The sequence below is a fragment of the Seriola aureovittata genome, chromosome 1 (assembly GCF_021018895.1).
Source record: "Seriola aureovittata isolate HTS-2021-v1 ecotype China chromosome 1, ASM2101889v1, whole genome shotgun sequence".
NCBI classification, from domain to species: Eukaryota; Metazoa; Chordata; class Actinopteri; order Carangiformes; family Carangidae; genus Seriola; species Seriola aureovittata.
Window position 1 is genome coordinate 12,880,754 of NC_079364.1, and position 22,861 is coordinate 12,903,614.

The 22,861-nt window shown below is 39.8% G+C and overlaps 3 protein-coding genes across 5 annotated transcripts in view; 2 read left to right on the forward strand and 1 right to left on the reverse strand.

The window, feature by feature from the left end:
- cdh15 (cadherin 15, type 1, M-cadherin (myotubule)) overlaps positions 1 to 10,529 on the forward strand; it is a 37,190-nt gene extending 26,661 nt beyond the window's left edge. For both annotated transcript variants that reach the window (XM_056372558.1, XM_056372550.1), the window contains 13 exons: positions 2,154 to 2,321; positions 3,857 to 4,012; positions 4,548 to 4,692; positions 5,078 to 5,259; positions 5,349 to 5,477; positions 5,569 to 5,751; positions 6,229 to 6,473; positions 6,567 to 6,703; positions 7,022 to 7,252; positions 7,384 to 7,623; positions 8,346 to 8,494; positions 8,823 to 9,014; positions 9,620 to 10,529. In XM_056372558.1, coding sequence (XP_056228533.1) covers positions 2,238 to 2,321; positions 3,857 to 4,012; positions 4,548 to 4,692; positions 5,078 to 5,259; positions 5,349 to 5,477; positions 5,569 to 5,751; positions 6,229 to 6,473; positions 6,567 to 6,703; positions 7,022 to 7,252; positions 7,384 to 7,623; positions 8,346 to 8,494; positions 8,823 to 9,014; positions 9,620 to 9,820 — 2,274 coding nt within the window. In that variant the 5' untranslated portion in view covers positions 2,154 to 2,237 and the 3' untranslated portion in view covers positions 9,821 to 10,529. The remainder of the gene's footprint in view (positions 1 to 2,153; positions 2,322 to 3,856; positions 4,013 to 4,547; positions 4,693 to 5,077; positions 5,260 to 5,348; positions 5,478 to 5,568; positions 5,752 to 6,228; positions 6,474 to 6,566; positions 6,704 to 7,021; positions 7,253 to 7,383; positions 7,624 to 8,345; positions 8,495 to 8,822; positions 9,015 to 9,619) is intronic.
- A 122-nt stretch (positions 10,530 to 10,651) lies between these two features.
- On the reverse strand, positions 10,652 to 18,115 carry spg7 (SPG7 matrix AAA peptidase subunit, paraplegin). Its single transcript, XM_056372536.1, has 17 exons — positions 17,732 to 18,115; positions 17,258 to 17,360; positions 17,080 to 17,169; positions 16,719 to 16,960; positions 16,471 to 16,610; positions 16,140 to 16,242; positions 15,932 to 16,057; positions 15,497 to 15,659; positions 14,737 to 14,910; positions 14,524 to 14,648; positions 13,948 to 14,050; positions 13,620 to 13,730; positions 13,377 to 13,492; positions 12,590 to 12,746; positions 12,234 to 12,397; positions 12,012 to 12,089; positions 10,652 to 11,891 (listed from the first exon to the last, which is right to left on the reverse strand). The coding sequence occupies exons 1-17, from the start codon at positions 17,948 to 17,950 to the stop codon at positions 11,685 to 11,687; spliced, it is 2,421 nt and encodes an 806-aa protein (XP_056228511.1). The 5' UTR covers positions 17,951 to 18,115; the 3' UTR covers positions 10,652 to 11,684.
- Positions 18,116 to 20,211: 2,096 nt separating this feature from the next.
- ankrd11 (ankyrin repeat domain 11) overlaps positions 20,212 to 22,861 on the forward strand; it is a 98,699-nt gene continuing 96,049 nt past the window's right edge. For both annotated transcript variants that reach the window (XM_056374519.1, XM_056374524.1), the window contains exon 1: positions 20,212 to 20,635. The gene's annotated coding sequence lies outside the window, so the exon portion shown is untranslated. The remainder of the gene's footprint in view (positions 20,636 to 22,861) is intronic.

A 22,861-nucleotide genomic window follows, 5' to 3' on the forward strand; every position in this document is an offset into this window, starting at 1 on the left:
TGGATAGCCATGAAATTAGGTACAGATATCCATGATGCCCAGACAATGTGTGATGGTAATCCCCTGACTTTTCCCGTTGTGTATCCCCGAAGGTGAAACTTTCACTAGACTTGGAGAATATCTCAACATCTACAAGATGGATTAGCACATAGTCTCATGGTCCTCAAATGATGTATCCTACCGACTTTAGTGATCCTCTGACTTTTCCTCGAGCGCTACGATGAGGTTTACAATTGTGGCTTTGAGTGAAATGTCTTGACTAAATTTAAACTGTAATAACTGGTGATCCATTAACCTTTCTAGTACCATCATAAGGTCAAACATTTTAGTACTATACTTTTGTTTATGACGAAATACCTTTTAATACTAGTAACATCATCCATCCATCAATCATCATCCTCAACTTTGTATGGTATAATCATGTTTCATTTATCTCTTCATGTTTACGGATTACCCTAACTAATTTCAAAGTCAATCAATGGTCAACCTGTACACATTCGTCATTTTAACTAAAAGTCCTATTGTTCATTTGGGGAATTTAATGTAGTAAAAAAAAATAGTTGTGCGATGTGTTTTTAGGTTCAAAGAAATGGCATTGAAGCTGGTCTGCGTCTCGCTGTGTGTGCATTCTCAACGTTAAAAAAGGTGTTCATGAGTCTACAAATCAATCAAACTTAGAAAGTGCTATATTTGGAAATACAGCTGTGATGCAGCTGTTATTGACTTTGAGGTTAAGTGACAATACAGAATGTGTGCTATGCCAGTGGAGGTTTGAGAGCTCATATATGCATAAGTCTTAAATTTGGTAGTGGAAGTAGATAGCTATCAGGATGAATTTGTGTGGGAGACATTTCCCTGCTGGAATGCGAGTATAAACATCTCTGTGAGTGTGTGGATGACGACGGCTACAAAAAGTTAAATTGGTAGGGGTCAAGAATATAGAACAGTCTAAGATTAGCCTGCCCTCTGACTCGGCCTGCAGATGCCCTCCATGGTTGCCATTCCTCCCTGTACTGTCCAGCAGCGTGCCAAAGGATCAGAATATCAGATCACCCACCCCAGAGGCAGGGCAGGGATCGCAGGCCATTCACAAAATATTCATATCCACTGGTTCATTATTTAACTAATTTAGTTATGGCTCACTTAAAAATCTATGAAAACCGATTATTCATCAATATTCAGTTAAATCTTACATTTATTTCTGGTTCTGAGGACTATGTCTGTGAGCTGTTTAACATATGGGATGTGAATTCCCTCAGAGGAGGAAGCAGCTTACGGAAATGTGTATATATGCTCGAGCGTGGGTTGGTGTTTTGTTGATGACATGTATATCTGTGTATGCGTGTGTGTGTGTGAGAAAGCCTGGATATGAGTGTGTCTGTGGAATTCTTACAGCAGAGCAGATCCGTAAGGTGACCCCAAACTCCCAGTCAGGTGCAGAGCTAAGCATAAAGGGGAATTTGTGAGTGTGAGTGGGAATGCGGGTGGGAAAGCACAGGATCTAAATCCATAGTCGACAGCTGTTGTGTGAGTGTGAGAAACCCACAAATGTGTGTGTGTGTGTGTGTGTGTGTGTGTGTATGTGTGTGTGTGTGTGTGTGTGTGTGTGTGTGTGTGTGTGTGTGTGTGTGTGTGTGTTTGTGTGAACGTGTTGAAGACAGCAATGTGGTGAAGGAGGGTTTGTGAAATGACCATGAGTGTTTGTGTTTCCTCATCCTGAGTTGAATTTGCACCCAGATCAAAGGAAGCTGACAAAGACAAGTATTAGTGAGTGAAACCTGAAGCTGCGGCCCTTCATCCCTTCTGCCCTGGACAATCCCATGGATTTCACATTACAGCACTACAAGCTAGCATACAGCCATTCCATCAGGCCATTGGGAGTGTTATATCACTGTGGGATACATTTGAACTTGTTTTAAACAGCTGCAAATATCTATATAATGACTGAATATAATAATGACATGATTTGTGTTTTCCATGAGGGAGAATGTCTGGAGTACACTTCATGTGATCTGACTTATTGACATACATTATACCTCCATATCTGATTATAACGCTCATGTGATGTGTCTTAATGTTTAATTAATGTTTAATTAAACGCATATTCCTGCGACTCGCTTCTGTGATTCTCATGCTGTAGTTGTTTCCTACAGGTGTGGAGCTCTGCAGAACCTCATCACAATGAAGAAGAGCTGCATCCTCAGGTCCTTCACCCCTGGAGAAACCAAGGCAAGGAAATGGTCAGGGTGAAGAGGGACTGGATCATCCCTCCAATCAGAGTGCTGGAGAATAGCAAGCAGGTTCCTGAAAACCTTGTCCAGGTAAAAAAAAAAAATTAATTATAGCTTTTCACATGAGACCTTCATCAGTGTATAACTGCCGTATAATTTCTGGTATAAAAGGATAGGTTCACAACATTTCAAGTCTGTCTAAGACAAAATGTCAGGTGGCCATATGTAGAGTAGGTTACATTGAAACAAGTTTGCTGTAAATGTGCCTTCTGTTCCTACTGTTCAGTAACAGATCAGTTTCCAATTGCATTTTCAAATGTTAAGTGACTAAATCCACATAGTCCTTGCCTTGTGCAAAATGTATAAAAAGTTTATCTGAAGCTAATTTGAGGCTTCAGCAGTCTGACTCTTTTAAGTAGAAAATTCACTCTTTTTTATTAATATGCCTCCATTGCAGCACAAGGGGGAAACACTCTCTGGGCAAGAGCAAGTGCCTCTTACCACAGAGATCATATACAAAAGGCAGATTTACAACTCAAATTATTTTTTAAATCTTCCAAACAATGGGTCCGTGATTTCAGACAGAGCCAGACAAGGCTTCTCATTTCTAGACAGTGAACATTGGTTTCATTGGCTAGCAAATTAAGCTAAAGTTATGTCCATGAATTTGTTTAAAACATTGTCTCCAGCTGACTTTTCCATTTTTCCAGCTGACTAGTTGTAAAAGGAGAACTCTTTAAGGTATCTAAAATATGCACCTGATAGGTGTCAAAGACTAAGACTAAAGCTACATGACCCAGGCAAAAAGCCAGCAACAGCTGATGATTTGTGTAATGCACTGTTTTTGTAGTACAATGTAGAGCTAGTCATAGAAGGAAAAATGTAAAATCAGACTGTTATTTTTATTCTAACATAACCATGTTTGGCTGCTTAGTTTACATACTTGGAAAAATACTTGGCTACTACAGTAAGTTAGCACTTAACTGGACATGCCGACATTTGCAGCTTACATTGGAGCAGACTAACACGCTATTTAATTAATTTCTTACACAGTCACTCTTCTTTGGTTTTGGAAAGGTTAAAAAAAGACAGCACCATCCAAACTCCTTACCCTTTATCCCTTGTACCTAGGTTTAGTAAGAGAGTTTCTGGGGTTTAGCTAATGGTAAATTGCAGCTGGGGAAAGGGGGTGGGGGGTTGGGGGGGGGGGTGGGGGGGGTTAAGTAATCACAGCACTATTGATTGTAATTCTTCATCACAGATAGCACAGACCAGTGTTTGAAAGACATGTGAAATATAAATGTTGTGTTAAGGCTGTTAGACTCATGACCAGTAAGTATATACTGTACAAGGAAAAATATTGAGTCAGTTTTATAAAGTGAACATATGAACATGCTGCAGAGGCAATATGTCAAAGGAAGTGAACACAAAATGCATAAAATGTTAGTTCAGAATCTTATTTCCTGCTATATGTCAAAGGCCTGGCTCACTTTGAACACTGTCAACATACACACATCTGGTGTTGCGACATCTGGTTTTGAAACCCCCCCACCACCCCCACCCCCCCACCCAACCTTCCCATGAGGTTGTAACAATCATCAGCTTTATCTTCTGTCTCTTTCTAGATCAAATCGGACAAAATCTTTACAGGTGAGGTGATCTACAAGTTAGAGGGACCAGGCGTGGACCAGGATCCCAAGAATCTGTTTGAGATAGATGATAAAACAGGAGTGATCCGGAGCAAGCGTCCACTGGACAGAGAGAAATACAACAGCTTCACAGTAAGAGAGCATTTATTGGTGTAACATTTTAAATCACCCAGACACTTGAAATGTGTTTTAAAGCCCAATCAAATGAAGGTACTTAACACAAGACACAAGGCACTCAAAGAGACCTTGCCCACATGTTTCAAAGTGTGGGTCCATGTTTTTGTCTTAAAGCGTATATCAGTGTCTCAGACACTAGCACAAACAGCCAGAGGTCAGTTTCCAAGGGCCTTTATGGGCATCTTGGGAGAGACTTCAGAATGCTTCACACCAGATGACTTGTGATGTAACCCATGATGTTGAACCATACATCCTGCACATTTCTTTGGCCTGTTGGACGTTTCCTTCATGAAATGCATCAGATTTGTGGTAATTGATAGTAAGAAACAACAATTTCATGAATGCAGTTTTTATTAAGAAACATTTGTCTGTTGTCTGTATCTTTGTGTGTGTTTTGTGTGTGTGTGTGTGTGTGTGTGTGTGTGTGTGTGTGTGTGTGTGTGTGTGTGTGTGTGTGTGTGTGTGTGTGTGTGTGTGTGTGTGTGTGTAGCTGAAAGCTTTTGCACTGTCCCCCAGTGGAGAGAGACTAGAGAATCCCACCACCATAGAGATCGTGGTGCTGGATCAGAACGACAACAGACCTGCCTTCACCCAGAGCCAGTTTGTTGGCACTGTCTCTGAGTTCTCGGTCCCAGGTACATCCTATTGCATTGCTAACTTTTAATTTTCCTATCTTCTAGATAATGTTCCAAAATCCCATCTTGTATTTCCTTCCTGGAGTAGCTTCAGTTTATAAAGTAGCTTTGAATGGAGTATAACACTTTTGTCATCCTGCTTGATAACTGTCTGGTTTGTGTGTCAGTGAAACTACAGTATACCGTATAACAATTTAAAACTGCTATAATTTGTGACTTAAAATAAATAGTTTTCACGTAGAGGCACGTTGTCTTTCCACTTTCGGTAGTGACAGGAAGGTTTAAGACTTGTTCAATGTTTTGTGAAGACTGGAATTTTTTCGGTCTCGTCACACACATAATGTCATATAGAAGGGACTCATACTGACTGATTTATTTTTGATAGGCACATCAGTGATGTCAGTTTCAGCCACCGATGCAGATGACCCAATGACAGAAAACGCATATCTGAGCTACTTTATCATCAGCCAGGAGAGCATTCCTGCCAACGCTGTTACCAAGACCATGTTTGGTATTAACAACGAGACAGGAGCCATCTACACAAGGGATGTAGGCCTGGACAGAGAGGTAAAATGCAGGTTGAGGTTAAGATGCAGATTTTTGCAGATCATTATATTAATTTTAATTTCATTAAAATGTGCTGAATTCTGTTTTAGGTGGTGAAAGGTTTCAGATTAAAACTACAGGTTGCTGATATGGGGGGCATGGGACTAACCGGTGAAGGTGAAGCAATCATACATGTATCTGATATCAACAACCACGCCCCACAGTTTAGCCCTGCCTCGGTGAGTCTCAGACAACAGTTTAAGAAACAAGATATTTTCAATTGTTATTTAAAACAATCCTTTGATCTGTGCTTTATATGTGTGCATGTAGTACAGTATGACAGCAGTGGAGAACAGGCAGGACTATGAGATTGGCCGGGTGAATGTGACAGACAGAGACGATCGTGGAACAGGAAACTGGGAGGCCAAATACGTCATTTCCAATGATCTCAGCGGCAACTTTGCCATCACTACAGATCCTGCCACCAACCAGGGTGTTCTGACAGTGGTGAAGGTACAGTTAGCGGGAGGAGTGTGAGGGAGGGGTTGTGGTCATTTTTGGGTATCCATCACACATTCACACATCACATATTCATTGTGTGATCAAACGTTTGGACTCATGTCATGTACCCAAAGTCACACTGACATATTTAAATTGATAACGAAACAAATGATTGATTTATGATTTGTTCTGGGGCCCAGGAATAACATGGATTTTCCAAATGGGTGACGTTGCCCTTTATATTAAAATGTGCATTGAGGCCCACAGACACAACTCAACAACACTGTTTGTGTTGGTGGTTTAAACTACAAGTTACCCAGACAACAGTGCTGAGTTGGCTTTTCCTACATTTAAGTGGGGTGGTTAAATAGGTTTTGAATGACTGAAGTCTCTGCCTTTTTTATGCATATAGATGTATATATTTTATATTATCCAACTACAGTGGGGTGTTATTCTTCCACAAACAGTGTGTTCTCTCCTGTATTGCAGCCCCTGGATTATGAGGCAAAGAGTGTGTACAGCCTGATTCTGGCAGTGGAAAACTTCAATACTCTGAGCAACAAGGCTCCCAACCTCCCAGTGAGCACAGCTAAAGTGTTGGTCACGGTCGTGAATGAGAATGAAGCTCCACATTTCAGGGAGGACCCTATACAGATTGTGGTCCCTGAGTCTGTGGTTCCTGGGACACTACTGAAAAGCAATATTGCCTTTGACCCTGATAATTCTGTCCTGAGGTAAGATGCCGCAGCAAAACATGAAGAGTATATTCCTGTTTCTAAAAATGCTAGTAAATAATAAAAAATCCTGCTCTGCTCTCTGTGTGATAGATATGAGATTACCAGAGATCCTGAGAGATGGTTGGACATCAACAGAGATACTGGAGACATTATGGCCAAGAGAACCTTTAACATGCGATCTCCACATGTTAAAAACCGCATCTACAATGCTGTTGTGAAGGTTACAGGTCAGTTCATCCACTTACTTTCTCTTTTCTCCTAAAAATCTGCCAGTATTTAATAATACAAAATTTAATAATTTCAACAGTTTGAACGAGTTGCAAGTCGACTATATCTCTGCAATATCTCTGCTTCAAAAACATTCTTGCAAGTTCAATTGTGTTAAAAATGTGAAATTAACCTGTCCCAGCTGTGTTTTCAACCCCTTTAAGAAAAAACATACTAATACAAAATCTAATTTATTTTCTTTGCACTTGCGCATCAACAATGAATAAGATGCTGTATACTTATGCAGCATTGCTGTGTATTCATGTTTACTCCTGTAGACGCTGATGGGGTGTCAACCACAGGCACAGTTGCCATCACACTGAAGGAGACCAATGACTTCCCCCCTCAGCTCTTTCCTTTGAGTGGCTCTGTATGCAGGGATGCAGGCCGGACGAATTCTGGTCTGGTTGTGACTGCAGTGGATGAAGACCTTCCTCCGCACGCTGCGCCCTTCAGCTTTGAAACGGTTGATTATCTGTCAGTCAACTGGACTGTTATTCAACTCAACTGTAAGAAAAAGAGCATCAAGGGGGGAGGAAGGAGGGGATCTTGTGGATTTGTATAAAGGATGTTCCTGCGACTCTCCTAATATCATACCCTTCTCATTTTCTCGCTTTCTCTATTTTTCTTCTCGCCTCAGATACTCATGCCTTGCTTCTGCCCCTCGTAGAGCTGGAGGTAGGAGAGTACGTGGTCACATTGATGGTGTCAGACTCTGGCAGCCCAACTCTGAGTGCTTATGCTCAGGTCAATGTCACTGTGTGTCTCTGTGACTCCTTCGGGGACTGTAAGTCTGAGGTGGGGGCTATCTTAGGCTCCAGTGTGGGAATCAGCTTCATCGCGCTCATTATCATCATGGCCAGTATTGCACTCCTACTGTGTAAGTTATCTTGAACACATCATTCTGTTTTAAAAAAATTTTAACAACAAGAATGAGGCAAATACAATTCAGATATTTTAAGCTTTTTCTGATTAAAAAAAATCTTAAATTATGTGATATATTCTCTGTCCAAGTGCAATGACCCATCCTGTAAGGTATTGCTTCATGTCAAGTTGTCACTACATCTTATACAACTTAAATTTCTGTTTTGTTTTTTGTTTGTTGTTTTTTTTAATTCAGTATCCAGATAATCACTAACTTCTAACGCCATCATCAGTCTGTCTCACAAGCAAAACATGAAATCCATTACAGAAGTCACTGACGAACTCAAAAACCTATTCTATATCACATTGTGCATTAACAAAAAAATCGATGCAACAATTACTTGATAAAAAAAAATCAATGAAAATGATGGAGAGCTATTTTGATTATTGCTTATTATTTTGATATTTTTCAACCAAAAATGCCAAACAATATGACAATATTATGCTCTCTTATATTGTAAATTTAATATTTTGGGTGATTGACTGTTGTTCAATAGACATCTGAAGATATCACTTTGGACTTTGAGAGACCGGGATGGACATTTTTCACTATTTTCTGACATTTCAAAGACTAAACAATGAATTCATTAATCAAGAGAAAAAGAAAAAAGAAATATTAGTTGGAGCCCTATAACTGGAAAAACACTTATCAATTAACACTTGATGAATTAATTGCAGTACTGCTCCTCCTGGCGGTGGCCATCACCACATGTGGGAGACGCCACCACATAAAGAAGGGAACAGGTCTGCTAGTTGGTGAATCAGAAGACGACATCCGTGACAATGTCTTAAACTATGATGAGCAAGGAGGGGGTGAGGAGGATGAGGTAAGGCTCCACAGGTCACATGGTGTTTATGGCAGTATTGAAGTATCTAATTGAAAGTCAAGGGCAGAGGTCTGAACAATCCTGTGGTCATGCTAAAATGGATGCTGTTTGTACAATGTGGGTGCAGTATTTGTGGCTCTGGAAAATGTATGAATGGTTTGGGGTTACGCATCTTACTGGTTCTGTTTAACAGTAAGTTAATGGTGTTTAATCGTAACTGATGGTGTATGTGTGTGTAACCACAGTTTCTGATATATTCACTTTTGCTGTTGTGGTTCTTAATGAGACACACCAGCTCAATCTGTAGCCTTTTGCTCTCACTTTGCAGAATGCCTTTAACATCGACATGCTGTGGAATCCCCATGATGCACCTTCAACCCCGGTGTCCTACTACCCAGGGTCTGGTGTTCCTCGGGGCAAGCAGCCCCTCAGGAAGGATGCACCGCAAAACCTGCCTTCCCCCACCTACCCACGGAGGCCTCCTGCGGATCCCACTGACATCGAGGACTACATCAATGATGTGAGAGGCCTCTGCTGCGAAATTCATGACAAACGGCCCGAACCATAATCTAAAGTTATACAAAAGAGGACGGGGACAGGAACAGGAAAGACAGGAAGTTACTATCAGTCCTAAAGTTGTTGACTGGCTTTCATGTTCTCTGATGCTTTAAAAGGCTTGTTTAGACCTGTAATGATAAAACATTCCTTTATGCTCAGTGCTGAGTGGTTGAGAATAACACCAAATGCTTAGCATCTATTATCCTCTATCTGTAACTGTCTTATCTTTGACTGATGTCCAATAGTGTCTTTTTAGGAGAATACCAGCTATAAATAATAACTTAAATTACATTTTTTGGAATAAAAAACATCCAGGTCTTTTCAGCCCTGACTGGTCTGTACAGGTCCTCCTCTTTGGCTGCAGGTATAACCTCCACCAATCAGAGGATAGAGCAATAGCCTCTATGTATCCTGAGGTGCCAAGAATGTGATGTGTCTACAGTGTCACAGAGTACCAGTGTGATGGCACAATGTCCCATGACATCATGGTGGCATGTCCATTTAGATTCCCTGGGCATTTGCTTTACACTTATCAACCTAAAAAACTTGCAATTCTTCTTTCCTCAGGGCCTAGAGGCTGCAGACAACGATCCGAACGTGCCTCCGTATGACACAGCCCTGATCTACGACTATGAGGGAGAGGGCTCACTGGCAGGCAGCCTCAGCTCCATTGCTTCAGGTAGCTCTGATGGAGACCAAGACTACGACTACCTCAGCGACTGGGGACCACGCTTTAAGAAACTGGCCAACATGTATGATCCACGTTAAGGTGGGAGGCACCCCCCTCAGAAAGAAGAATCACCACCAGTTAGGGACACAGATCATGCCTCGGGTGCATTTCTGGACACATTTAAAGAGATTTTAGTCGGAAATTTGAAGTGTGCAAAGGAAAAATAAATGCTATGCAAAACCACGGGACTTTAATCTAATGTGCTTTAGGTTTTATCGAGGATCATTTGGACACAGCTGAAAAAATGGCTCACTCCAGAGTTTTGTGAGTAGCTCAGGAAAAGTAAATGAGACAGAAAAATGGTGTGTTGACATGATCAGCCACAGGGAAAGGAGCTGTGCATGTGACAAGGCAAACAGAATGTGTGTTGAAATGTGTGTCCACGTCTGGTTTTGTCTATCCTCAGACTTGGATTTCTCAATAATGATGCATACAACAAGCCTGAGGTATATAAAAGAATCTTTTAAATGTATTTCTTTTTTATATATGTGATTATTTTATAAGATGAATTTGCTTTGATATTGATTTTGTTTGTTCTTGTTTTGATCAAAAAATCCTCCATTCCAGCATCTGATTAACTTTTTGCAAGCCCTGCAGCAAAAATGATTACTCAACGAAACATACTGTACCACACAATATTCTGCAAATTGTTTGGAGGCGAAAACTTTGAATTATGTGTTCTTTTTTTAAATATGTTTATTGAATTTAGATTTTACTGGTGTCTACAGAATAAATGTAAATCTTTTATTTAGTGTCTGTATTGTTCATTATGAAACAGGCTGCACTAGGTTTACTCTTAATTCATTCATCCACATATATACGTGTATCTGGTACCACTGAAATGAAATGCCACATATAGAGCAACAAAAGTTAGTTCAAATAAAACTTTATTAAATACTTAGCAACACCATCCTTTGGAACTTCATATTCACTTGTGGCAATCAAACAAATACAGAGCCTCTAAAGACACTACCTCGACCTATTCCATCTATTAACTCAATCTGTATGTCTCATGGTGAGAGCAGAACAGAGCTGTACGGAGTAATATCTGCTGCTTGATCAACATGACGGGACCTTAGAGATTTTAACCATAACCTTAAAGGGGTATTTCAAAATGTGAAATGCAGAAAAGTTTCCTCATTGAGATCTGCTTAATTTCTTCCTTACCACTTCTGTTTCAGCCTGGTCAAAAATCACTCAAGTACACTCTATTATGTATAAATGTCCACAGCTACTTACTACAGTATTTTATAATTCTGTCCTGCAGCTCATTTGAATACCAAACACAATAATGTAGAGATGTATTTATGTAGATATGTCTTGTGTGTGTATAGGGCATCTCTGACAAAGTAGAAAAGACACCCCGATAATCAACTGTTTTTCAGTGTAGGGTAATACTTGATTCCAAACCTCCAAACCTATTTATGCTATAGTACGTCTGCATAAAATGATCCCACACCAGTTTCAGGTATTAGCACATGATGTTAGGGAATTCAAAGAGAGGGCATTTAATTGCTGGTTGCACTTAATGCTAGTTAGAGACATTCTGTTTGAATAGAAATAGAATACAAATTGCTTCCAGTGTGTAATGGTATTGCTATGCAGCAAGCGACTGAGAAAAATGATGGAATTCCGCCCCAAAACAATCATCCTCAAAGGTGCACTGGCCTCTTTCAGATGATCTAAATGGGCTACGTTAACTAAAAAATAGGTGCAAATTTTCATTTACACAAAAGACTGCATGGATTATAGAGAAGAAACTTCTTAAACGTTGATGTTTTCACATGCAGACATAAAGCTTCAAAGTGAGGAATCAGTGCCAGGCTTTTTTTAAATTCAGCCTGTGAAGACCCCCACAAAATACAGCAGCTGGAAAAGAATCCTGAGACATCTATTTTAAGATCAGACTAGATTTGGATTCATGTCCTCTTCTCTGTGTTTGCGGGGAGGTGGTTGAGGTTCATCTTCTCCTGTGTCTTGTTTGTCCTTCTCAGCCTCCACCCAGCTTTGTGGGACGATCATCTTCTTGGGCCCATGGGGTGGTGGACCGAGCAAGGCCTCAATGTCATCGTAGTTCACCACCTCACGCTCTAACAGCGCATTCGCCAACTGGAAAGACAGGCCCACCCCCCATAGATGTGTGACTTATTGTAAACTTCACACTAAACCAAAGATAGCACAAAAGGGTTACGATGAACATAATGTATGATCAAAGAACGAGCAACTGACCAGTGTCAGCTTGTCTCTGTTGTCCAGTAGCAGCTTCTCTGTGTGCCTGTAAGCACGGGCTATCAACATCTTAGCCTCCTGAAAAAAAAAACAAAAAAAACAATGGCCGTCATATCTAAACGTTCTAGAACCATAAAAGATTTTAAGGTGATAACCAAAATTCATCATGTTAACATTCACAGTGTGCTAATTTGAGAACAGAGAACTAATTTTAGAACCCACGTGGTCCATCTGCTGCTGCAGGCCCTGGCTGAAAGGACGACGTCCAATGGCACCTTGCTCCTCTGTCTCTGGGAATGAGACCTGTCCGACTGAGTCACACATGCCGTACTGCTTCACCATAGAGTAGGCCACACGTGTCACCTTACGCAAGTCATCCTGAGCTCCTGGAGACACAGAGTGAGGATATTTCAATCACTGTTTTTACCTTTAGGTTAAAACCTTACTGGGTGTCAAGGTGTACTACACAGTATAGGAGAGTATGAATATTTGGATGTTCAGCAAATGTATTATTTCAATTCATGAAACAAGTAAAGAAAGATTGTGATTACAGTGGTAATCCAATAGATGGAGTCTACCTGTTGTAACTTTGTTAAAGGTGATAGCCTCCGCAGCTCTTCCTCCCAGAGCCATACACATCCGCTCAAACAGCTGCTCCTTGGTGAACAGGTATTGGTCACGAGGTAAGATCTGGGCAAATCCCAGGGCTGCATTAGTCCGGGGTGCAATAGACACCTGAAGAAAAAAAAAAAAAAAAAGTTAAAGAAGTGTTAAAAAATTACCTCAACAGGGGAGAAGGTAAAGTTTTACTTCTTTTACTAAATGTTTTTTGTTTAATTCTGTCATTTCATCAAGTCTTTTTCAATCATAATTCTGTTTTAATAATTTGTACTCATTCATAAATGTACTGTTTCTTGGTGGCCCATCTGGCCACATACATAAATCTACATGTTAATTGAGTGTTACATATTTAATGCTTAGTGTAATGTCCTGCTCAGTCCGGCTTTGACTCATAGATGTATGACAGTCCAATGGAGCAAATACTGGATGAGACAGAACAGCAGAGAAAGATAAAAGAGAGGATCATTTTCTCTACTTTGACATAATACTCAGTTCCTGCATCTGTAAAAAAAAAATTGCACTCATATCCATAAAGAGGAGAAATTACTAATTAGGACTATATTTAATTAAGATTTACACTTCATTTCTACTCTCCAATATAATACAGGCATCAATCAGGTCACACTATCTATGAGATTAATCTGATAAAACAAAATGTGGCAGTAATAAAATTATGTGTTGAAGGGTGTATAAATAAAATATAAATCAAATAAAAGCCTACACTACATCAAGAAGTGTGTTTACCTTCATGACTGCCTCTGTGTGCTCAAGTAACCATCCCACTAGGGCATGTCCAGACTCATGGAAGGCAACGATCCTCTGCTCCTCTTTACACAGGATCTTACTCTTCTTTACACTTCCTGAGGACACACACACACACACACACACACACACACACACACACATTTGTCAGATTTCTCCAGAGTAGCAACTGAGACGATATATACTGTATTGTTTTGCCATTGTTCACTGTTTGCATCATTGTACCTGCTATTACTCTCTCCACTGCATATTCAAAGTTAAAGGTATCGATGGACTTGTGTCCCTCTCTGGCGGCATGCAGAGCAGCTTCATTACAAATGTTCGCAATGTCCGCACCTGAAGAGACAAAGTGAGTTGGCACCAGAGATTTCACAAACACCATATGGGAATGACATTTTAGTAAACATCGACAGCATTGTGTTGTGACGTGCAAAGATGTTTCCTATTTGTTGAACGAGAGTTTATGTTTATTCATGGGTGCAGGCCATTATTCTGTTATGACCACAGATGTTCACAGATTTACATGAGGACAAAACAGTAAATATGTATGTACCACTGAAGCCTGGGGAAAGCTCAGCCAGACGCAGAGAGTAGAAATTAGCTGGCTGGGTCAGCTTCAGGATCTTCAGATGTTGCTCGAAGATCTCCTTTCTCTCCTGAGGGACAAGAGTAACAATGAAACAAACTGGATTAACTAGAAAAACTCTGTATAAACCTCCCACACAGTTAACATGGCTCAGCTGTCCCAGTATTATGTTTGTTTGTTTGTTTGTTTGTTTGAGAATGTATAAAAAACGGCTTCTTAGGATACTCATTTGTAGGAAAGGACTAGTTACAAGGGGTGTAAGGACTCACAAAAAACTATGGAGGTTCCTGCCACAGTTAGGGTAGTTTGTCAACAGCAAATAAACACACAACAAGGTTTTGCTTTACAATACTACAAAAACAAGAATATATATATATGAGAATATATCAGAATATTTGATTTCAGCTGTGTAACTACATCACTGCATTCTTAAACATATTTTGAAAAAAAGTCTATTAACTAAAGACTGAATATGCCGTTTTGAGCCCATTAAGACACAACCAAGTATAGTGCAGTAACTTTTAAATAAGTGTGCAAAACTACCTGCAGTGTGGGCAGATCTATAAAGATGTGCCTGTCCAGTCTGCCTGGTCTCATGAGAGCATTGTCCAAGATATCTGCTCTGTTGGTGGAAGCAAGGACAATGACATGGTCTGTCGTTCCCATTCCTGCAAAAAGAAGAGTTTCATTACTCTGTCAGAAGAGTCTGCCTCTGAAGACAAAAAAAACTGCTCTGATGTCCCAAGCTCTACTCACCATCCATCTCTACCAGCAGCTGGTTGAGGGTCTGCTCCTCTTCAGTATTGGAGAAACCTGACATGTTGGTGGAGCGCTTCTTTCCCACAGCATCAATCTCATCGATGTAGACAATGCAGGGTGCTCGAGCCCGAGCCTCCTTGAACAGACTCCTGACCCTTGCAGCACCCAGGCCTACACACAGACGCAATATGAGTCAGATCAAAACTGTAACATACAGTATCTAATCTGTCTTCAGAACTCAACCTGCTAATAAGGCTGCCACGAAAAAGGCTGAGTGATGATGCCCAAACATGCAAATATGTTTTCCCCAATAATTTGATACCTCTGGTGTGACAGAATTTTGGGGATGATATTTACACACAACAAAATTTTAAAAGATAGTAATTAGTAATGTGTATATGATGACCAGGAAAGTAAAACATCCAGAAAAGTAATTAAATTAAAATATATCCTGCACTGTAACACTGTAACAGAGATTTAACCATCGCTTATGTTATAAATGTTATGGTATGCAGCATTGTTTTACACTACAGTAAATGCCTGTCCCTATACAAACAAATATTAAAATACAAATATATACAGTTCCAGCCAAAAGTTTGGATGGACTTTTTCATTCAAGTGAATAGGAAAGCATGTCCAAACTTTTGACTGTTACTGTATATATTATCATAACCAGCAGTATATACTCTCATATTGACTATGGGCATTCATATTGATGTATGTTGACATATTAATCCCTGGTGCTATCTTTACATACCTCCAATGACCTCCACAAACTCAGAGCCAGCCATTGCCAGGAAGGGCACCTGGGCCTCGGTGGCTACAGCCTTAGCCAGCAGCGTCTTCCCACAGCCTGGAGGCCCAAGCAGCAATGCACCCTTGGGAACCTTGGCTCCCAGCTGGAGGTATCGTTCTGGATTCTGACGACAGACAACATCAATGTGGTGAGTAATAGACAGCAACGGGGGAATCAAATTTTTACTCGTGAGATTTGGGTGTTAGATACAAAGATACTTCCGTTCATCAAGGAGAAATTGTAGCAAAGACAGAACTAAAACATCAATCAGATTCAGGTCATCCTTAGACCACTTACTTGGGATTGAATATTCAATGAGTGCTTTACATGAAAAGCATAGCTAATGTACTATACTAGATTGACAGACAGTATATTACTGTGAGTCTGGTTTCTTACCTTGAGGTAGTCGACAAATTCCTTTACTTCCATCTTAGCCTCATGCATGCCCGCTACATCCCTGAAACTCACACCTTTACCCGATTTGCCATCCACAATGGTGAACTTGGCCATCTTCAGCTGATTCTGTTAAGTATGTTGTAATACACAGTTAAAACACAAGAACCTAAATGTATACACGCCAATTTGCTTGTGTGGTGCCACTCACAAAAGCACTGAAGCCGCCTTCTCTGCCACCCATGCCTGCCAATCGAAAGATATACCAGAGTATGGCCACACCGATAGCAGCCATCCCCAGAGCATAGACTGCACTGCAAAGTGAACACATAAAAATATATTTTGGATCTTAATTTTATAGCTTTAAAGTTGGAGAGAATCATTGGTTCAAGACATTAAAAATACAACTACTAACAACAACTAATAAGAAGAAAAATCCAACACAATGACAAGATAGCAGTCCTTCAAATTGCTACTTTAACAGGGACCTCAATTGATTCCTTTTGATTTAAAGTTTGCTCTGAGAAAGGTATTGTTCTTACTTCCCAAAGAATCCAGTGCGTTTGTACGACACCGGTATCCTGTCCTTATTATCAATATTCAGTTCTTCTTCAGCAGCTCTAAGCTTCTCCTCAAATTTGTCGATGTTGGCAACCTGCATTCTGTACATGAGCGCCAGCCTCTGCAAAAAAAGCAAGAAACATGGCAGGAAGTGAGAGGTTAGCATGCATATCTGCTGTGAAAGTTCTGATGCTAATTGCATGTTTGCATTAAATCCAGCACAACATACAGGCCTTCCAAAGATAACTGCTCCAGGATGAAGGTAGATTTCTACAATGTCACTCTCAGGAACAACTTGTACGCGTGACACCTCTCCCTTGGCCAACATCTCATTGACAAAGTCGTTCCAAGAGATGTTACCGCCACTGCTATTAATGGAGTTCAGCAGGCTCATGATGAGCGCTATGATGAAGAGGGTTCGCAGGCGCTCCCGGTACATCTGATCCTCTTGTTCCCGACGTTTCTTATCCTCTGCAAGGCGAGGCAGATCATGGCACAAGAGAATAAAAAAAAAAAGATCAGAGAAAAAAAGCCAGCCAGATGTTGTGCAGTTGTTGAACATCCATGTACCAAAGCAATTTATCGCTTACCTTCATCTTCCTCTGGAGTTTTTCCCTTTGGTCCATTACTTTTATTTTTCTCTTGTTTAGATTGAGACGTACTGAAGAAGTTTGTTGCCCCTGAAATCAAAGTGTTTTTCATCATGAGTCAGTAGAATAAAATCATAAGTATACAATCATAATAAGGTTTATGAATATGATTGTTTACCTAATAGATTTACCAAACCAACAGGGTTCCTCAGCAGGTTGCTTCTGATTATTTCTTTGCTAATTCCCATCATGCCAGGACTCAAGGGTCTGTGGAGCAGACTCTAAAGTAGGAATAGTTGGACAACATAAAAATCAGTAAAACACGACAGAAGAAACAACTGTAGTTTGCATATACATTAAAATATCATCACACTGCAATGTAGTTACAATTTCAAGCTCAGGGAGACGGATGACTCTATTTGTAAATGGATACTACTGATGAAGATCACTGAAATCGCTATCTCAAATGTCATTGTTTTTTAAAAGGCTGCATGTATAGGGGTCACACCTCGAACACAGATTGCCTCATGTTTCTATGGTGTTACTTCTTACATGTTTTTTCTAGATTTTACTAAAAACTATTATTGTACTTAAAAGGGCACTCACCTTCTCACAGTCATGTTTGGTGAATCTGTGATGTATTTTGGCTTACCTGAATGATGTTCTGTGGCTGACTTGTAACCGTTCGCTCCGATTTAGAAAGAAGCACCTTTCTAACATTAGTGCATCCGAACAGCACATTTCTAACACTATCGCTTGATGTGGGCTTCTTTCCTAATACGTGAAAGTTTCGTCTCGACAGTGTCCACAACAAACGAGTACTGTATTTTCTACAAAGGGCAGCACGGTGCTGCAACAACAAAGCTGACATCGTGCCTGTTATCACTGATTGCAGTACATTAACTGTACAATAGTTATGCCATAGCTATCAGTTTTCAGTGAGGCTAAAACTGTGTTTTAAGACGTTTGTTTACCTCTACCTCTGTTTAAAGCGAGCTTGCTAGGTTATTCAACTGTGCAGCCGAGCAAAGATGTCAGCTGGTAATCAGCACTGCAACTATTTATTGCTAGACTTCCTGCGCACGGAAATGAAAGCAAAAACAATACGCATTTACTCTAAATTTGGTTTTATCATCATTATAAAATTATCAATAGTGCAGGGACTTGTGTTTAATCAGTACTGAATATTGCATAATGCAGTTTTACACATCTCATAGCCTTTGAAAACATCTTTGCATCGAACTTTGAACTTCAACCTTTTCCGTTGTTTTTCAAGAACCTACCAGCTGCGCAGACGTTTGCGCAGCGCTTACACAATTACAATTTAAGCGCCGCAGTCTCCAATCTCGCGTAAGGTTTCAATTAGTTATGACGTGCACTGTTGTTTACATTTGCTAGCTTTTTATTGCAGCAAAATTCTGCCCACTTTTTTGAAGCTAACATTGAAAGTGCACAATGCAGCACGTCTAACACACTAGGGGACGCACGCTCACTACGCACTCCACATATTTAATTATCATTCCGCATTCCTAAAATTAGGTTAAGGATAAAACCCGCTTCGTTGTTTTTTTTTTGTTTAAGAAAAAAAAGAAAATTCAATAATATATTCACACATGTTTTTCTCTGACAATGCAAAATCATTTGAACTTAAAAAATGTAGGTTTTCTCTCATATACTTTTGTTTTTGTCCGACATTAATGGCCTACTGATTGGGTTTACATAGTAGTCTTTAATTTAGCCACTTAAAGTGTGTGTCTTGTACTGGTGTCTGTGCATTATGTTAGTGCAAACTATTAAAAATATAATGATAGATAGATAGATAGATAGATAGATAGATAGATAGATAGATAGATAGATAGATAGATAGATAGATAGATAATGAAATAAATGCAGATTTTCCATATGCAATGTATGTATAATGTTGAAACAACAACAATATAAAAATACAAGAACAAAAATACGTTCATTTATATAATTACACCTATGGTCTGTTTAGATCAACAGTAGCAAAAGTCCAGCAGAGTGCGCTATTAGCCAGGCTGAGTAAGAGCTAGAGATCCAGTAGACCTCGGTCCAGTTGAATTTAGCAGAATAAATACATATGAGCACATTTTTTTTGATAGTTGTACGATCCAACTATCCCAAAAAACCTGTCACATTTTTTAGATGGAGTATCATGAAGCCATCATGCACAGTCCGCTGATTGTTCTTGCAAACAATCACCTCAGCATAGTTTTAATGACTTCTCTCTCTTTACTTGAAGGTGCATAGTTCAGTGAGACTGAAAACTACTGGAGTGTTGCTGCAACTGGCATGAAAACAAAAGCAGATTGCTGGTCCTCATATCCCTATGGCTGTCGTGAAAAGCGACGTGTACAGGTCAGTTTGAGTGACATATTACGCAACCCAGTAAGAGTCCAGGACTTTTCTTTGAGCCAATGAGAGCCTTCGTTTCACCCTTTCGCGTTTCGTTTGGACCATGGGGTGCGCGAAGTGTGTTCACCATCACGCTCCGCTTTCTTGCAAACACTGTGTCCTCTGACTTATACACTGTATTTGAGGTCTGGCCCAGTCCATGGTAAACAAATCTTACACCTTGATAAGGGAACAAAATATTTGGTAAATACTGATATCTGTGATGATACATTGTTGAGAAGTGACTTAGCCATAACAGGGAGTTAACACATCGTTTCGCCAATGTCTTAGTTAGCAGATTTACAAAGTTCTTACGAAAATAAAGTGTACATTTCGCAGTTCACATCAATATTCACATTTAATTAACCTATGCAAAATCTAAATGTATAAACATAGAATAAACAAACTTTAAGGTTTCTAAGGATATAGAAAAACGAGTGCACCCAATGCTTGTACTCCATTTCCTTTTCTTGGTCTCCAACTATATAATGGAGTGTGGTCTCTTAGGTTTGAAACTGTGAACCACGGTCAGCCACGTTGGAGCCACGCTTGCCTTTGTTGCAAAGCGGGAACAAGATGCTATGCAGATCCAAAATGGCGTCAGTTTCATCATGTACGGAAACGGTATCCGCCTATAGCCAAAGAGCCAATCAGAACGCTCGTTTTATTCCCGAAGCATTTCCGTCCCGTACGTCCACACACCGAAGTCAAAGGCCGCTCGAAAACCGCTCGAATGGGTTGGCGGAGAGGATTAAACCGAAACAAAATATGATATTTTGATGGTATAGGTTCACCCAAGCAAGCCTACCGTTATTCAGATGGACTGTTAAAGCTTCGTAGTTTGTAGTGAAGATGAAATAGCTACGCTGCAAACGCGTTTTCGTGGATATTTTAGTCTTTTTTCTTTGGACGTCTGTTTGTTGGTCTCCACGGTTTTAACAAGCTAGCGCTAGCCTGTACTCTACTGAGCTGCTTCGGAGCTGCGATGGTCGTCGCGAGTTTATGCGGATGTCTCCGGGCCAGTCTATGCTGAACCGACGACAACAAATGGGACCATCCAGCATCGGCCGAAAACATCGCGGCGTAGACTAATCATTAAAGATTCATTTATCTATTAGAATTTGTGGAAATTCAAACAGAGGTAAGTCACATTTTTACTGCCTCTGCATAGCTAACGCGTTAACAACAACAAACTGACTATTGCTAACCCCCGTGGTTAACTCGGGCTGTTGTGTGTTGCGACAAAGGTCAACGTGCAGTATTTTCATATATGTATGAAATTCAATGATATGCTATATGTATTGAATTTACTTTGTTTTCACTGGAAATTCACGATTTTTTTTTTACCCCTGTTTACCTCTGTTTATTTAACGCAACCTCCACGGTCGTGCTTAGCTGTGTTTTTAGAAATTATGATAATTTGATCAAAGTGCAATTCATTATGAATGTTACACGTTTTGGTAATGTAAGCCCTCTGAAGTTGCTTCAGTAAATGTAATAATTGCTGTGGTGAATCCCTGCCCATGTGTTATAGCACCGGCGCTGACCGGGTGTTTATATTTTAAAACTAAATTCAAACGTTCTGAGGGAGAAACGTGCTGCATACCTTCATATTAAGCATGCACGTAGGCCTATACGTACTTGCAAGGTAACAGATCAGCCTTGTGCATGTGTATTCTAAGGTTTGTCTTGGAAGCGAAAATGAATTAACTTACACTGTCCACTGTAGTAAGTCTTAGATTAATGTGAGGCTTTTTTTTGGCATACTCTCAGGATTAGCACTAAGATACATTTACAATATCCCAGGCAAAAAATATCATTACATTTCTCAGTGGATTGCACTAATAACATCCAAATATTTACCTTGTTTTGATTGTCACTATAGCATTCGTTAGGTTACAGTTGCCCTAACGCAGTGCCAGTCTACCTGCGTACCCAGTTAAGTGTTCACAGCGTCATAAATTCCTGTCATGAAGCACTATGTCTTGTCCATTTGGTAGTCTGTTCCAGCCCTAAAGCAAAATGGATGTGCTACAAGCCTGTCTGCAAGGAAAGCAATGAATTAAATTGTTGGAAGTAAAACTCTTGGAAGGAAATATATGTGCTTCGTAGTACTGTGTAAAGAACATTGCTTTGAAATGTCCACAGGCTATCAGGATTTATCAGCAAGTGTCTGTAAATACTTAGTAGAGTAACAGTGGGCTGTATGGATGGATAACTGTCACAATTACCTACGTTGGTTCAGTGGAGTGCCAATGTTTTCTGTAGTAAATAGCATATAAGGAGAGGCACAACATTGTTGGGTTTGAGATAAGCTGTGGAAGGAAACAACGTGGAAGAGAACCTCTCCACTTTGGTGCAGTACCAATGCTGAGGAAAACACTGCAGTGCCGCTGGTGGTGTTTTCCACCAAGATACTGAGAGTGTTTTAGTTTGTTGGGGCGTTCATGTTGACTACACTGCAGAGGCAGTGATGCATATCTCTATCTCCCTTGAGCTTGCGTAGGTCCCATTTCTCAGTGCTAAAGTTAAAGCCTCAATTCAAAGGGTATCAAATGCTCCATTCTGTTATACATGAAGATTATGATGTGTGGGATACGAATATAAACAAAGCTTTTTCGCAGAATTCTCAACAGATTCTATCTCGTGTACACTACCATATATCACTGATGTGTTTACATAGTGAAAGCATGTTAACCCACATACTGATTGAAAATCTCATTTGCATTTAAGTTTCTATTTAATATATGAAGTGATGTCATTATGTTGCTGGGCCTGACAGTCAGTTTGACAGTAGAATTTTCTCGTTCTTTTGTTTATTATACTCTGTACACACGTTTATCACAGGTCTGCAATGAAGTGCGCGTTTGTTAACCTTTTATTTATTTGTTGGATTATGGAAGTATTTTCAAGTGTTAAAATTGATTATTTTGATTATTGTAGTTGACTCATGATTAGCTAATCCTAGAAAGTATTGAGGACCTCAAAATCAGGAATAATGAAAATGTCGTGCTGTTGTTCATGGTAATTCAGAATCAGAATCTGGTTTATTGCCTATTAGGTTTTCAACATACAAGGAATTTGCTGTGGTGTTTTGGTGCATATCAATACACATAATAAGAAAAAAGAAATATAAACAAAGATGAAACAAGCAAGTACTGCAGGTCAGATACCTTAGATATAAATAGAAAAATTTAACAACAAGATAGAAAAAATTTAAATGCTGAACATTTATTCTATCACAGTCTTTTTCTTTTTTAGGTTTTTTAAAGAATTTAAAGTCAAAATATATCTTGTCGTATATCGTAAGTGAGGATTGTTGCCATGTTACTTGACACTCCTGAACTGCATGTCCCACCCGGTTCCC

Excerpts from the sequence above, each read along its gene's own strand:
- spg7 (XM_056372536.1), bottom strand. The coding sequence starts at position 17,950 with ATGTCAGCTTTGTTGTTGCAGCACCGTGCTGCCCTTTGTAGAAAATAC. Across the intron at positions 16,058-16,139 it reads AAGGCGGCTTCAGTGCTTTT|AATCAGCTGAAGATGGCCAA; the intron begins GTGAGTGGCACC and ends CATACTTAACAG. Across the intron at positions 14,051-14,523 it reads TAGATCTGCCCACACTGCAG|GAGAGAAAGGAGATCTTCGA; the intron begins GTAGTTTTGCAC and ends CTTGTCCCTCAG.